Source organism: Mchenga conophoros, linkage group LG18, assembly GCF_057382185.1.
Source record: "Mchenga conophoros isolate Kocher_MC1m ecotype Shallow Benthic linkage group LG18, M_conophoros_male_GT1.1, whole genome shotgun sequence".
In the NCBI taxonomy this organism is placed as follows: domain Eukaryota; kingdom Metazoa; phylum Chordata; class Actinopteri; order Cichliformes; family Cichlidae; genus Mchenga; species Mchenga conophoros.
The window spans coordinates 10,463,290-10,476,696 of record NC_140543.1 but is presented as its reverse complement, the minus strand read 5'-3'; the positions used below and the strand labels follow the sequence as shown (position 1 = coordinate 10,476,696).

Sequence of the window (13,407 nt, the reverse complement as noted above, 5' to 3'; positions counted from 1 at the left end):
TCCTTTCACAAGGCCACGTTACTGGGCAGTTGGGATTATTTAAACTGTCCATCCGAGTATTTTACCATATTACGGGTCGTTTCGAAGTTAATCCGTCCACCTCGTTCTGTGGTAGTTTGTTTTGAGGAAGCAGCGCGGCTAGCCAGCTCAATTAGCCTACCAGAGATGGGGACGAGAACGAGTCGCCTACACGAAGACACGGTTTCCTCAGCTTTCGGGAAAGATGGGACAAAGCGGGATTCCTGTCGGCGACCTCGCTGCACGAGGCCCACCAGCCTCGTTGTCGACTTTTCGGTGAGCTTCGATGACACTGAGGCTAACCGAAGCCGATCGGAGGAGGGTAGTGACTCGGACCCGGGGCAGCTCGGAGCGAGCGCGGACGGCAGCCCTGCTGACCACCACAGCATCCCCTCTAGCATTGGCCAGGCGTCACCCGGGGACGACGACAGCAGCGAGGGGAAACCCGAGGAAGACGGCAATGTTAGCCCAGAGGCTCCCGTCGACGCAGAACACCAGCAGGTTGAGGAGACAGGCCGCACACCACACCGCACCTTTTCCGAGCGGCTGCCCGGGAATCGGCACTCTGCCACCCGTGTTGGCGCAAGGTCCGCCCGTGTTCGAAGCACACACCAGCGGCCGGTGTCAGAGGCTTGGATCGGCCTTTACCGTTTGAACAATCGCCACGGCAGTAAGTTAACATCTAAACAGCACCAGATAGATATGTATATATATTTTTAAAAATACAATCTTTAGCATTTGCGCCACATAAATGACATTTCCTTAGTAACGGGGCTGGTCTGCACCAGTAATTGTGGTTTGGCTTGCATACAGCTAGGCGTTTTTCCACAGAAGCTACATAAAATCCATGGATGTGTTGGAGCTTGAAGATGACGGGAAAAGATTGCGCAATACCTGAGGAGAAGGGGGGAAAATGTGGGGGTTGACTGTGCTTTCATTAGACAGCTGATGTTAATCTGAAGTCAGACAAAATAATAACACAGGGCTATTAAAACCTTGACTAAGAGAAAAATGCAACTGTTGCATCCTTAAGTAAAAGACATGTTTTTTGGATATAACGACATCATAAATGCCACAGTGCAACCCTCAATCAAGCCAGTCTGGAATTAAATGGATTTGCTGAGGAATTTACATTCTTGGACAGATAATCTTTTTTTTTTTTCCTGCTCGCATGCTGACTAAAATAATCAGAGGACCTATTGTATGAAGCAGACCTGTGGCATAAAACTGGAAGTGATGATATACAAGTCCATTCAGTTCACAAGGCCTGCTGACAGTGGCTGTCCGTGGTAAATCCTGCAGCATGAAAGTCTTAAGCAACAAACTGCCTTTTTTTTTATTTTTAAAAAAGAACTTGCATTAAAATTGGAACATTAGTGTGCAGAGGAAGCCAAAAAAAATTTTGCACTTGTCTCGGCCTGCATTAGATAATCAGATGAATAGAGATGGTGGAGATGTGACGGCAAGCGTGACATTTTGAGCCAACACAGAGCAGTGTGGTGGATTTCCCAGGCCAGCCCTCTAGCAAGTGTAGGGAAATGGGTCACAACTGCACATGCCTGCTCACTGCTGGCAGCGAATCATAGATGGAGGAGGCAAATGTAGGGCAGCGAGGCACTGTTTCTGCCTGGCTCTCCTATCTACGAATGGCTCGAGCAGTGGCCATCCCTCAAGACTGAGTCAGTGTTTTGAGCAGTGAGTACAGTCAAATAACGTTATTTCAGGTCAGTTACACTCAGGGCAACGTCTTTCTCACCATCTCAGGCATGGGAACGCCTCATTTAGCATGTGTGTTTCAGGCTGCTCTTTGGTTTGCGGTTTCAGCTTGTGCAACCTAGATGTCCAAACACAGCACTTGTGCTCAGCGCGCATCATCTATCATTTATATCGTGCTGTGACACACAGTGTTAATCTTGGGTCTGTTGTGTCTGTGCCCTCTACAGATATCCGCTGTCCTTTCTGCTCAAAGCCTTTCCCGGGGGGTCGGATTGAGGATCACCTGTTGAGTTGCCTCACATCTCCTCCTCTACCTTACAACAGTAAGTATCGTGCCACTAAAATACTCCTACAGCTGTGTTTATTAAAAGGCTGGTGACTTAATGTCAGGGTTTTTCCCTATGCATTAAAAAAAACACATTCTGGCACTCATCAAAGTGCCCTTTGAACTTTCCAGAAGAGAAGATCACAAAGTCTCTGACAAAAATATGAGCAACACTTTATTTTTAAGTAGGCTTTAATATAATCAAGTCAAAAAACTTTTTTTCATCAAACTTAACATAATAAGAGGAACATTCAGACTTCTGTAGACTCATTGCCTTTGCTAAATATGGACTGGTTACATGCATTGCCATTCCCCAGAGGGCCATTTTTAGCCTGGAAAAACCCTGATTGTTGATTTGTGTGTTTGTGCATTTACAGCGGATGTGCTCAGTAAAGACAGTGGAGAGTGTTCCATCTGTTTGGAGGATTTGGTACAGGGAGAGACCATCGCCAGACTGGCCTGCCTCTGCGTCTACCACAAGAGGTATGAATGAAATTAAAATAAAATGTAGGGCAGATAAGCTTGTTTCTTCGCTTGGGACAAAACGTGACATTAAAAGTAAACTCACTGGGCAAATGTGGTGGTTTCCAGAGCTGACATCTATCTGAAACAAGGATGCAAAAGTTGTTCTGTACTAGTGTGTATCGTATATAGAGCTACACTTTTCTGAGAATTACAGATCGGTTGCTCATGTCCCAGATAGGATGTGCCAGACTCAACTCTGTAATCTTTGCTAAAGTGATGGAATTGGGAAGCCTTGTTTTGAAATTTGAGATAAAATGGATTAAAGCCAAACATGTGTTCACATTATTTTGACTTATTATTATGCTCATTTCCTGCTGTATGTATTTAATTCATTTAAACTTTGGCCACGTTTAATAAGAGCATCCTCCATTATAAATATGTGACAGAAAAAAAGGGAAGACTTTAAATATTTTTTCAGTAAGAGCTTTAACAACTGTGAAAACACATGCAGGATTATTGCATTTTAATTTGACAGATGTGAGCACAGTGTTTTCTAAGTGGCAATGACATTTCTAGGAAAAAACTAAATGACTATCAACTTTCATAATGTGTTTCAGCCCATTTGACATTTTTAAAACGTGCTGTAATGTTCAACGCTTTATTTTTTTGTAACTTCCAAGGAATTAATGACATTTCTAGGAGATTTTTTTTTTTTTTTACTGTGATCCTGTATTTTGTATGTTTCAGCCAATTTATTTAAAAAACAAAAAAAAACCCACATTGACAGTTTAAAACAAACTGTAATGTTCATCACTTGATTTTTGCCCAGCTTCCAAGAAGCCACTGATTTCCCCTTAATCTCAGTACAGCCGATTTACCAAGATTAGGTAATCGATCACTCAAGATCCAGCCTGCTGTATTTTTTATAACTTTTAAAAAAATTACAGATAACATAATTAGTTCTCCAAAAGTTGATTCTGTTCATCTGGACGTAGCGTTTTGAGTGGGATTTGTTTTGCTCCTTAGTAAGGCAGGCCTTTATGCATCACTAAAAGTAGAGCGCAGGACTAAAAACACTGTAAGCACAGTCATGGATGGAGTCTGGTCAGTGCTTTGCGTGTGGCTCATTTGGTGAATAACAAATGTACATTAGTTGTACAGATTGCAAGTTTTGCAGTTTTATGAATGTTTACATGCACTGCTGCTGCCATCTCGGATTGTTAAGTCTGGGTCGGTGAGGCTGCTCCGGCTTTCTACGTTTGAAAATTTCTAACTTCAAACGGAACGCGCTGCTAGAGCCGGTCACAAGCCGGGAGACGAATAGGATCACTAATCGGGTCTGAGGTATATGAGGACAATCTGCCATAATGTTGTTTTGTGCTTTACTAGCTACACTGCTAACAGACCCAAAATCATTGACTATTTCTACTGAATAAAGAAAGTCAGTCGGTTACTTATGTGAATACATCGTGTGTGTCTTATATAAAACTACTTGTATTGATTGAGTTTCTTATCAATCATTTTAAACAGTTTATACAAGACTATACAAGTATTTTATTTTTTACTGTTGATTAATCTTACACCGGTTTTCATTATTCAATGTGTTTACCCAACGCTCAATGCAATTACTTAATTTTGTTTTAGTAGTAGCATCACCCAAAACATTCAGTTTAATTATCCAAAAAAAGGAGAGAGAAAGGAGCACAACCTAAAATCTCCTGCTGGTAAATGCTTTCCCCCCCACACCATTTTTTTTCTTTTTTTTTTTTCTCCCATCCAGGCTCATTAAGTATCGACTGCTTGTCTCAGCTCCAGATTAGTGACTTAAAGCCAATAAAAATAAAAGTCATTACCATCTGAAAAACATGAGGTGAGGGCACGAGTTAAAAGTAAAGAGGCCATTAACTTAAGGGGGGAAAAAACTCCTAACAGACTTTTGCAACTCAAAACAAAAAGACAAAGGCAAACAGCCAAAAGAGGCCCCGAGGTCTTCAGGCGTCTTATCTCTGCTCCATTTGTATTCAGGGAGTCAACGAGGCCTTAAAGGATTAACTGCTGAATGTTTACCCTTTTATTTTGGTTTCACACCTCCTGTGAGTGGATTAGGCCTTGTGGGAGACGCTACAACCACAGGCAGACCTTCGAGCTTCTCCCACATTCACATGAGTTGATTCAAGTATATCGTCTTGGTGTCTCCACATTCTCAGTGTGCTCTGTCTCCCTGCAGCTGCATTGATTCCTGGTCAAAGGTGAAGCCTTGCTGCCCTGAACATCCCTTTGATTGACTCATGGGGTCACATGTATCCCACGCCGTGACCAACCTGACTCAGGTACGTGCACTGCTGACCTGATAAATGACCAAAACGTGCAGCTAGTACTGCCTGCAGTGAAGAGTAATGGTGACATTATGGTTCAGCAGTGGTAGCATGTGTGCAATCCGGAGTGCCTACTTGCACAGAGCGCCTGGTTTCAATAGGGGCAGCATGTGATGTATGTGGCACAACCAGTCTGTGGATTTCCCCTGTTTGTGCTACCGTTGGTCCATCAGCGAGCTGTGGAGAAAAGCAAATTTATAACAGACTGTTTCACTTCAGCTCTTTGAATTTGAAGACAATGCCTCTCACTTTCGTGCTTAACTCTGCTGTTGCTCCCTTCCCTGTTCTGGCCCTCTTACCAACCACTCAGCTTTCTACCGATGCACGGCGTCATCCGTGTCCAGCAGCATGCATTTGGGATTTTGGAGGACTGCAGTGGAGAATGTTTGCACCCCCCTAGGGGATGCATACGCAAATTGACACAATTGTGGTACACTAAATTACGCATAACTACAATTATTAAGTGTAATGTATTTAGGTCACACAGTCATTTAAAATGTTGCCAGTACTACAGTCGAGCTGGTGGATTTTTTTGCATCAGCAATTGTGTTTTTGAAGAACCAGACCTTCAAAGCTATGAAAGAACGACATTTATTATGAGTCCTATTAGCACTAAAGGAGGCTTAGGTGTAACTAAACATTGGCTACACTGAGCAGGAAAGTGCTGGTGAGACGGAGAACTACAAGCCCTTCAAACCCCTGACGACACATTAAGCTGTAAATTTAATTTGCAGAAAGTGTGCTCCGATAACCCACGTGTAGGTTACACAATGAAATAAGTCGCTTTGTGCATGCTTGTAATTAACCAAGCTACAGATTAAACTACAGATAAGCACCGCGGTGCGTTGCAACGGGAACAGGAAGTGAGACATTGCCACAACAAAGCCAGCACCAAATAAGAGTACCAGTATCCACGAGTTGTTGGCAAGTTGTTTAAAAAAATAAAATGTGTGGTTAGATTTGTTTTCTGGAGGGAAACAGGCCCCCACCTTGAGTGTGAAATTGATGCAAGACAAAGAGCTGCGACTGTTAATTATGCCATTATTGACGGATCCAGTGATTGCTTTCTTGATTAGCTATTGTGTGTGATAAATGCCAACAATGTCTGTAAAATGCTAGTCTGGTATGCACATTAATTTCCCAGTGGATGTGTTATAGATTTATTTACTGTTCATCAAAATGTGTTTTTCAAGATGGATTTATTAGTTGTACTTTTCAGAAAAGTAAAGAAATGCAATGTGAATCTTTTAGTTTAGCGTTAGCGTCTGAGCCATAGAGAATATAAAAGATGAAAGGAACAATTTTTTTTTAAAACATTTTTTTTATGGGTTCTATTTTGAGACCTCAAGATGAGCTCAATAAGTCATCAGACAATGCCCAGCATACCCTGGTTAATCCTGCTTTCTAAAACAGAATAATCAGATTGAAAGAAACAGTTTGTTTTATTCAATTCAATTTTATTTATATAGCGCCAAATCACAACAGCAGTCTCCTCAAGCCGCTTTATATTGTACAGTAGATACAGAGGAAAAACCCAACAATCATATGACCCCCTATGAGCAAGCACTTTGGGAAGGAAAAACTCCCTTTTAACAGGAAGAAACCTCCGGCAGAACCAGGCTCAGGGAGGGGCAGGGCCATCTGCTGTGACCAGTTGGGGTGATGATGAAACGCATGCTGCTTAGATACCATATTTCTAAGAGACAGAGATTAATAACAGATATGATTCAATGCAGAGAGGTCTATTAACACATAGTGAGTGAGAAAGGTGACTGGAAAGGAAAAACTCAATGCATCATGGGAATCCCCCAGCAGCCTACATCTATTGCAGCATAACTAAGGGAGGATTCAGGGTCACCTGGTCCAGCCCTAACTATATGCTTTAGCAAAAAGGAAAGTTTTAAGCCTAATCTTGAAAGTAGAGAGAGTGTCTGTCTCCCAAATCCAAGCTGGAAGCTGGTTCCACAGAAGAGGAGCCTGAAAACTGAAGGCTCTCCCTCCCATTCAACATTTAAATACTCTAGGAACAACAATAGGCCTGCAGTGCGAGAGCGAAGTGCTCTAATGGGGTGATATGGTACTACAAGGTCATTAAGCTAAGATGGGGCCTGATTATTTAAGACCTTGTATGTGAGGAGCAGGATTTTGAATTCAATTCTGGATTTAACAGGAAGCCAATGAAGGGAAGCCAAAACAGGAGAAATATGCTCTCTCTTTCTAGTCCCTGTCAGTACTCTTGCTGCAGCATTTTGGATTAGCTGAAGGCTTTTCAGTGAGTTTTTAGGACATCCTGATAATAATGAATTACAGTAGTCCAGTCTGGAAGTAATAAATGCATGAACTAGCTTTTCAGCGTCACTCTGAGACAGGATATTTCTAATTTTAGAGATGTTGCGCAAATGGAAGAAAGCAGTCTTACATATTTGTTTAATATGTGCGTTGAAGGACATGTCCTGGTCAAAAATAACTCCAAGGTTCCTCACAGCGTTACTGGAGGCCAAGGTAATGCCATCCAGAGTAAGAATCTGGTTAGATACCATATTTCTAGGCTTTTCAGGGCCGAGTACAATAACCTCAGTTTTATCTGAATTAAGAAGCAGAAAGTTAGCGGCCATCCAGGTCTTTATGTCTTTAAGACATTCCTGCAGTTTAACTAATTGGTGTGTGTTATCTGGCTTCATAGATAGATAGAGCTGGGTGTCATCTGCATAGCAGTGAAAATGTATGCTATGTCTTCTAATGATGCTGCCTAGGGGAAGCATGTATAATGTAAACAGAATTGGTCCTAGCACTGAACCCTGTGGAACTCCATAATTAACCTCAGTGTGTGAAGAGGACTCTCCATTTACATGAACAAATTGGAGTCTATTAGATAGATATGATACAAACCACTGCAGCGCAGTACCTGTAATACCTAAAGCGTGCTCTAATCGTGCTAAAAGAATATTATGGTCGACGGTATCGAACGCTGCACTAAGGTCTAGCAGGACAAGCACAGAGATGAGTCCACTGTCAGAGGCCATAAGAAGATCATTTGTAACCTTCACTAAAGCTGTTTCTGTGCTGTGATGAGCTCTGAAACCTGACTGAAACTCTTCAAATAAGCCATTCCTCTGCAGATGATCTGTTAGCTGTTTGACAACTACTCTTTCAAGGATTTTTGATATGAAAGGAAGGTTGGAGATTGGCCTATAATTAGCTAAGACTGCTGGGTCTAGAGATGGCTTTTTGAGTAAAGGTTTAACTACAGCCACCTTGAAGGCCTGTGGTACATAGCTGATCATTAGAGATAGGTTGATCATATTTAAGATCAAAGAATTAATTAATGGCAGGACTTCTTTGAGCAGTTTTGTAGGAATGGGGTCTAAAAGACACGTTGATGGTTTGGAGGAAGTAATTATTGAAGTTAACTCAGAAAGATCAATTGGAGAAAAAGAGACTAACTTAACATCAATGGTACTAAGAGTAGCTGTAGATAATATTACATCTGTGGGATGGTTATTGGTAATTTTTTCTCTAATGATTAAAATTTTATTTGTGAAGAAGTTCATGAAGTCATTACTAGTTAACGTTAAAGGGATTGTTGGCTCAACAGAGCTCTGACTGTTTGTCAGCCTGGCTACAGTGCTGAAGAGAAACCTGGGGTTGTTCTTATTTTCTTCAATCAGTGATGAATAGTAAGATGTTCTGGCTTTGTGGGGGGCTTTCTTATAAAGCAGCAAACTATTTCTCCAGGCTAAATGATGATCCTCTAAATTTGTGACACGCCATTTCCTCTCCAGCTTACGAGTCATCTGCTTTAGGCTACGTGTTTGAGAATTATACCACGGAGTCAGGTACTTCTGATTAGAGACCTTAGTTTTCACAGGAGCTACAGTATCCAGAGTCGTACGTAGTGAGGAGGTGAAATTATTAACAAGATAATCGACCTCTGTTGGAGCAGCGTTCAGATAGCTGCTCTGCTCTATGTTGGTACAGGGCATTGAAGATGATAGCAGTGGGTGGATTATATTCTTAAACTTAGTTACAGCACTTTTTGAAAGACATCTACTGTGATAAAGTCTACTCTCCACTGCTGTGTAATCAATTATTGTAAATTTAAATGTTATCAGGAAATGATCAGACAGGAGAGGGTTTTCAGGAAACATTGTTAAATATTCAGTTTCTATACCACATGTTAACACAAGATCTAGAGTGTGATTAAAGTGGTGGGTGGGTTCTTTTACAGTTTGAGAGAAGCCAATTGAGTCTAACAGATTAAATGCCATGTTGAGGCTGTCATTTTTAGCATCTACATGGATGTTTCTGGATTTCTCAGTGTTCACAAAACACTGTGTGTGTGAGTGGGTGCGTGGGGTTGGGAGAAACTGCACCCTCAAAGTTTTTTGCGTCAGTGCTGAACTTAATAGTGTTTGAATAGAAAATAAATGCTGGCAGCACAAAGAACTTCTGCCTGTGGCCACATCGTTTCTGTAAAACACCAAAAACAACAACAAAAAAGATATAGAATTGATATAAATTTTCACATTTTTTCTGTCTTTGCTGCAGTCTGTTTTTCAGCACAGTCCCCACAGCCTGTATTAATGAATCTTTTTTTTTTTTCTTCTTCTTCTTCTTCTTCTTCTTTCGTGTCTTTTTCTGCCCTCACAGGAGACTACACTGAATCCGAAAAATCCCCAATAAAAAATGTGTAATTGAACAAACGAAAGCCCACTGTCACTCTTGGACACAGACTACAAATACATGAGCGGAGAACAGACGATCCTAAGAGGAAGCTGCACGTGAAGACACCTGATGCTCTCTGCTGGGATCGCTCCCTTTTGAGCTTGACCATTTCAAGCCAAACTCCTCCCGACAGTTCAAAAATCCGTGGTCGAGACATCCCCTCCCGGTTGGAACAGAAACGACAGCGTTTATCTGTCTATCCTGCGCACTTGGCTTTAAACTGCAGAACGTATAAATATTATCATCCTAGAACGAACTTAAACCTGGCTGCGGGGGAAGGGGGGTGCTAAAAAAGAAAAGAAAAAATGGTCTTAACTGTGACTCTGGATCCTCTCCTGTGTATTTTCTCTCCCTCCCAACGGGATTGTTTATTTTATCAAGTGTTTTGCAAAAAAAAAGACAAAATCCAAAACAGAACGATTATCGTTCCATGTCATACATCGGATGAATGTTTTCTTTTCTCGGCTCACCCCATAAATGAACCAACCTCACACTGAAAGCGCAAACTGTTACTATGTAAACATTGCTTTATTTTGATTGAGCTGGAGGTTGAGGACTTGTATTTGGTGAGTGGGGGCTGCCGTCATTAGGTGTTGGGTTTTTTTTGTTTTGTTTTTTGTTTTTCCTCTCCTGTTACATGTAAACATTTCAGGGGATGTTTGGGGGCCTAACTGTTTGGGGAGTGGAAAAATAAGTCTTTTTTTTTTTTTGGTAGGTCAGACTTGTAGGTGGTTGAATAGCGGTGGGTTTAATGTGCTGCTACTTGGTGAGCGTTGAGGAGGGTTTGTAGGTATTTTATAGGGCCATAGTAGCGCTGGTGTTTGCACCAACTTGTGCACTTTTGTCCCTCAGGCTTGTTTTAGTTTAAACCATAAGATCCAGGATAAGATTGTTTGTATGCGTGTGCACGTTTAGATAACAACCAGGGACAGACTATGTCCTGAGCACGACTGTAAGTGTGTGTGTGTGTGTGTGTACTGTAAATTGCCCAGAAGTCTGCTTGGTGAACCGGCTTAACTGCATTCAACATCCTTCCTGTTTAATGTTGTATTTGGTACGCAACATGGCGGCTCACATGGTCGAAACTTCTACTTTGAAAGCTGTTTTGAGTTTTTGTCCCCTGCCTCCTCTGTCCTCTGGGGTGTAATTTGGATTCTTTCTCTCTGCTTTTGGACCACGCAACAGTTTCGCCATCTGGTTACACAAATGCCAGATCGAGGGGAGATAAAGGGACAGATGTATTTTTGGAGCAAGTGTACACCATGTGGTATCTGCCTCGATCCATAACACTGGAGGCTACGGACAGCTGATGGTTAATTATTACATAAGCAGCCCCCCCCCCCCCCCCCCCCCCCAATTCCCCTTGTTTTTTTTTTTTTGTTTTTTTTTTATTTAGGCTATTTTATTATCACAATGCTCATGTTTGTTGCTAAATGTGTTAAATGGCTATCCTTGGCCTTTCTTTTTGTGTGTGTGTGTTGATTGCCTTTTGCCTGGTGAAGGGGTTCTTGTGCAAAGAGGTATTTGTGGTGTCGTTTTTGGGGGCTGAGCTGAAGTGGAAGCCGAAACAGTAAGGCTGCTCAACAGATGCTGCCTGATACAGGTCGTACGTAGGCCAGTGGAAACTAGCAGTAAGAACAAAAAATATATTGTAACTGATTGCTTTTGCTGCCTGCTCTAAAGGTGTTTACCTTTCAGCGCTGCAGTGGTGTGGGGCGGTTTAGAGGTTGGCCAAGAGGTGAGCCATGCTCACAGGTTTGTTCACCCCAGCCTCTGTTGGTCTTTTCTGTCTCCCCCCACCCCAATGTTCTGCAGTCTGCGGTGCTATAACCTGTCCCGTCATTAGAGGGCAGCCTTGTGCATGTTTCTCTTATTTTGTATTGGAGAAAAGAAAAATAAAGCCAAAAATAGTTTGTTTGTGCATTTAGGTCTGTGTTGTTGTGGGGGACAGGGCAGAAGAGGAGGCGCATTGATCATTTAGATGTTCAGATTACATTTGTCGTGGTGATAAGTTATGATATTGTATACTTTGGCTGGGAGGGTTTTAAGGGGGGGTGTTTGTGTGAGTGTGTGTGTGTGTGTGTGTTCAGAGGGGTGTTGGTGGCAGTTGGGTTGTCAATAAAGATTACAGACAATCCAAAACCGCCACGTTACTCTTGATTTACTTCCTTAACCCCCTCTAAGCTGTGCGGTGCAATACCTCAAATTTTTACCAATGCTAGCTAAATGCTCTGTGTGCAAACTAGCCCCTCTCCAACCAAGGATGTATTTTGTATAAATATTCTCAAGTCTTTGGTTTCGAATCACAGGGCGCCATTTCCCTGCCTGCCCTGTGATTACAGACCGATGTTTAAAATGTCACCACAGCAGTATCTGCATCCCCAAGATATGGACAATCTGCCTTTACTCTGGTATAAAACAAACAAATTGAGTTTTATTTATTAAATTGTAAATATGTAATACAATTCAAGAAAATTGCTTGGTCCTTGTCTGTTCAATATACTGTTTCTAAGCTCCGATCTTTTGTATGTCTCAAATTGTTTTTATATGTATTTTTTACAATAAATATGTGTGACAGATGTTTTGTCCGTGTCTGTTTTGTGTATATATATTTTTGTTTTGGTTAAGTTGTCAAAAATGTCTCCTTGTTTGTGGAGCTTGACTGCGGCGCCTGCTTAAGCATATGTGTAGATTTCAGGAGTTACATTGGACATGTCATCTCCATGTGAACAGAAGGAGAGGAATCTCCAAAAGTTGATACTGTTCATGTGGACGTAGCGTTTTCAGTGGGAGAAACACTTCGTCACTCATCCAAGTGACTTCTTCAGTCTCAGCTGACTGCAGGTTTCCTCAATCTTATAAACAGAAGGAGAGGCATTACTTGTTCTTTAATAATTAATGTAAAGTAAGCAGAGGAAGGTGTTTGGTAACTCTTAAGCCATCGTTGGCTGTTCTTGTTTTTTTTCATCCCCCAATAACAAATAATTCCTAAAAATGATGAAAAACATCCACAATGGTGATGTCCTTAAGGTGCAGAAAAATGCATTTTGAACATTTTGAAAATTGCTGCTAAAATGCATCTGAGCTACTGAAGCAGATTTGTAAACGACATCACATTTCAGCAAACAAAATGCATAAAAGTAGCACGATTTCAGATACGCTTCATGGTCCAACTCTCATGACTGAAACCAGGTAAACACAGAAGATATTTATGTGATTTGAGCTAGCAGGGAAAATACATAAAGGCAATGTCCCCAAAAAAGTCTGTCATTTTACAGCGAGAGATTATTCACAAGTGGGAATACGGTCAAGACATTTACCAATCTTCCCAGTAGTGAAATGTCCCAACGAGGTCCTGCCCAAGGACTGACTCTGCAATGCTCTGAGAAACTTGAAATCTAAGAGACTAGAGGCCTCAGTTAGCATGTTAAATGTTACAGATCATTATGGTCCGATCAGAAAAAGCTGAACAAGTGTGGTTCTTGTTTGGAAGGGTTCCCCAGAGCAAGGTTAATGTAGTTAACTAAAAATAATTAGATGTGAAAAAACATTTTATAGGACACATCTGTAGTTTTAGGATCTGTTACTTTGGCAAAAACTGTATTACAACAAGCCTGCTGAGGCACGTGTTTATTGAGTTTCTAGATGTCTCCAAGACTGTGAGTCATCAGCTTTCAAAAGGTTCTGTGTTCTTACTTTAATACTTGTACTGATGCTCCGAAATCTTACTTCTGACATTTACCCTCCGTAATATAATTAAAAAGAAAAACTTACACGAATAAA

General features: G+C 41.5%; 1 protein-coding gene across 1 annotated transcript; it reads left to right on the top strand.

Moving 5' to 3' along the window:
• The first annotated feature begins 165 nt into the window (after positions 1-165).
• Positions 166-12,203, top strand: LOC146553252 (uncharacterized). Its single transcript, XM_085254498.1, has 5 exons — positions 166-688; positions 1,962-2,057; positions 2,437-2,542; positions 4,752-4,854; positions 9,550-12,203. Exons 1-4 carry the CDS (start codon positions 166-168, stop codon positions 4,807-4,809), a joined length of 783 nt encoding a protein of 260 aa, XP_085110624.1. The 3' UTR covers positions 4,810-4,854; positions 9,550-12,203.
• Positions 12,204-13,407: the final 1,204 nt, after the last annotated feature.

Bases quoted from the DNA above. Each gene is read 5' to 3' on its own strand.
- LOC146553252 (XM_085254498.1), top strand. From the start codon at position 166: ATGGGGACGAGAACGAGTCGCCTACACGAAGACACGGTTTCCTCAGCT. The intron at 689-1,961 runs GTAAGTTAACAT...TGCCCTCTACAG, and splicing joins TTTGAACAATCGCCACGGCA to ATATCCGCTGTCCTTTCTGC. The intron at 2,058-2,436 runs GTAAGTATCGTG...GTGCATTTACAG, and splicing joins TCCTCCTCTACCTTACAACA to CGGATGTGCTCAGTAAAGAC.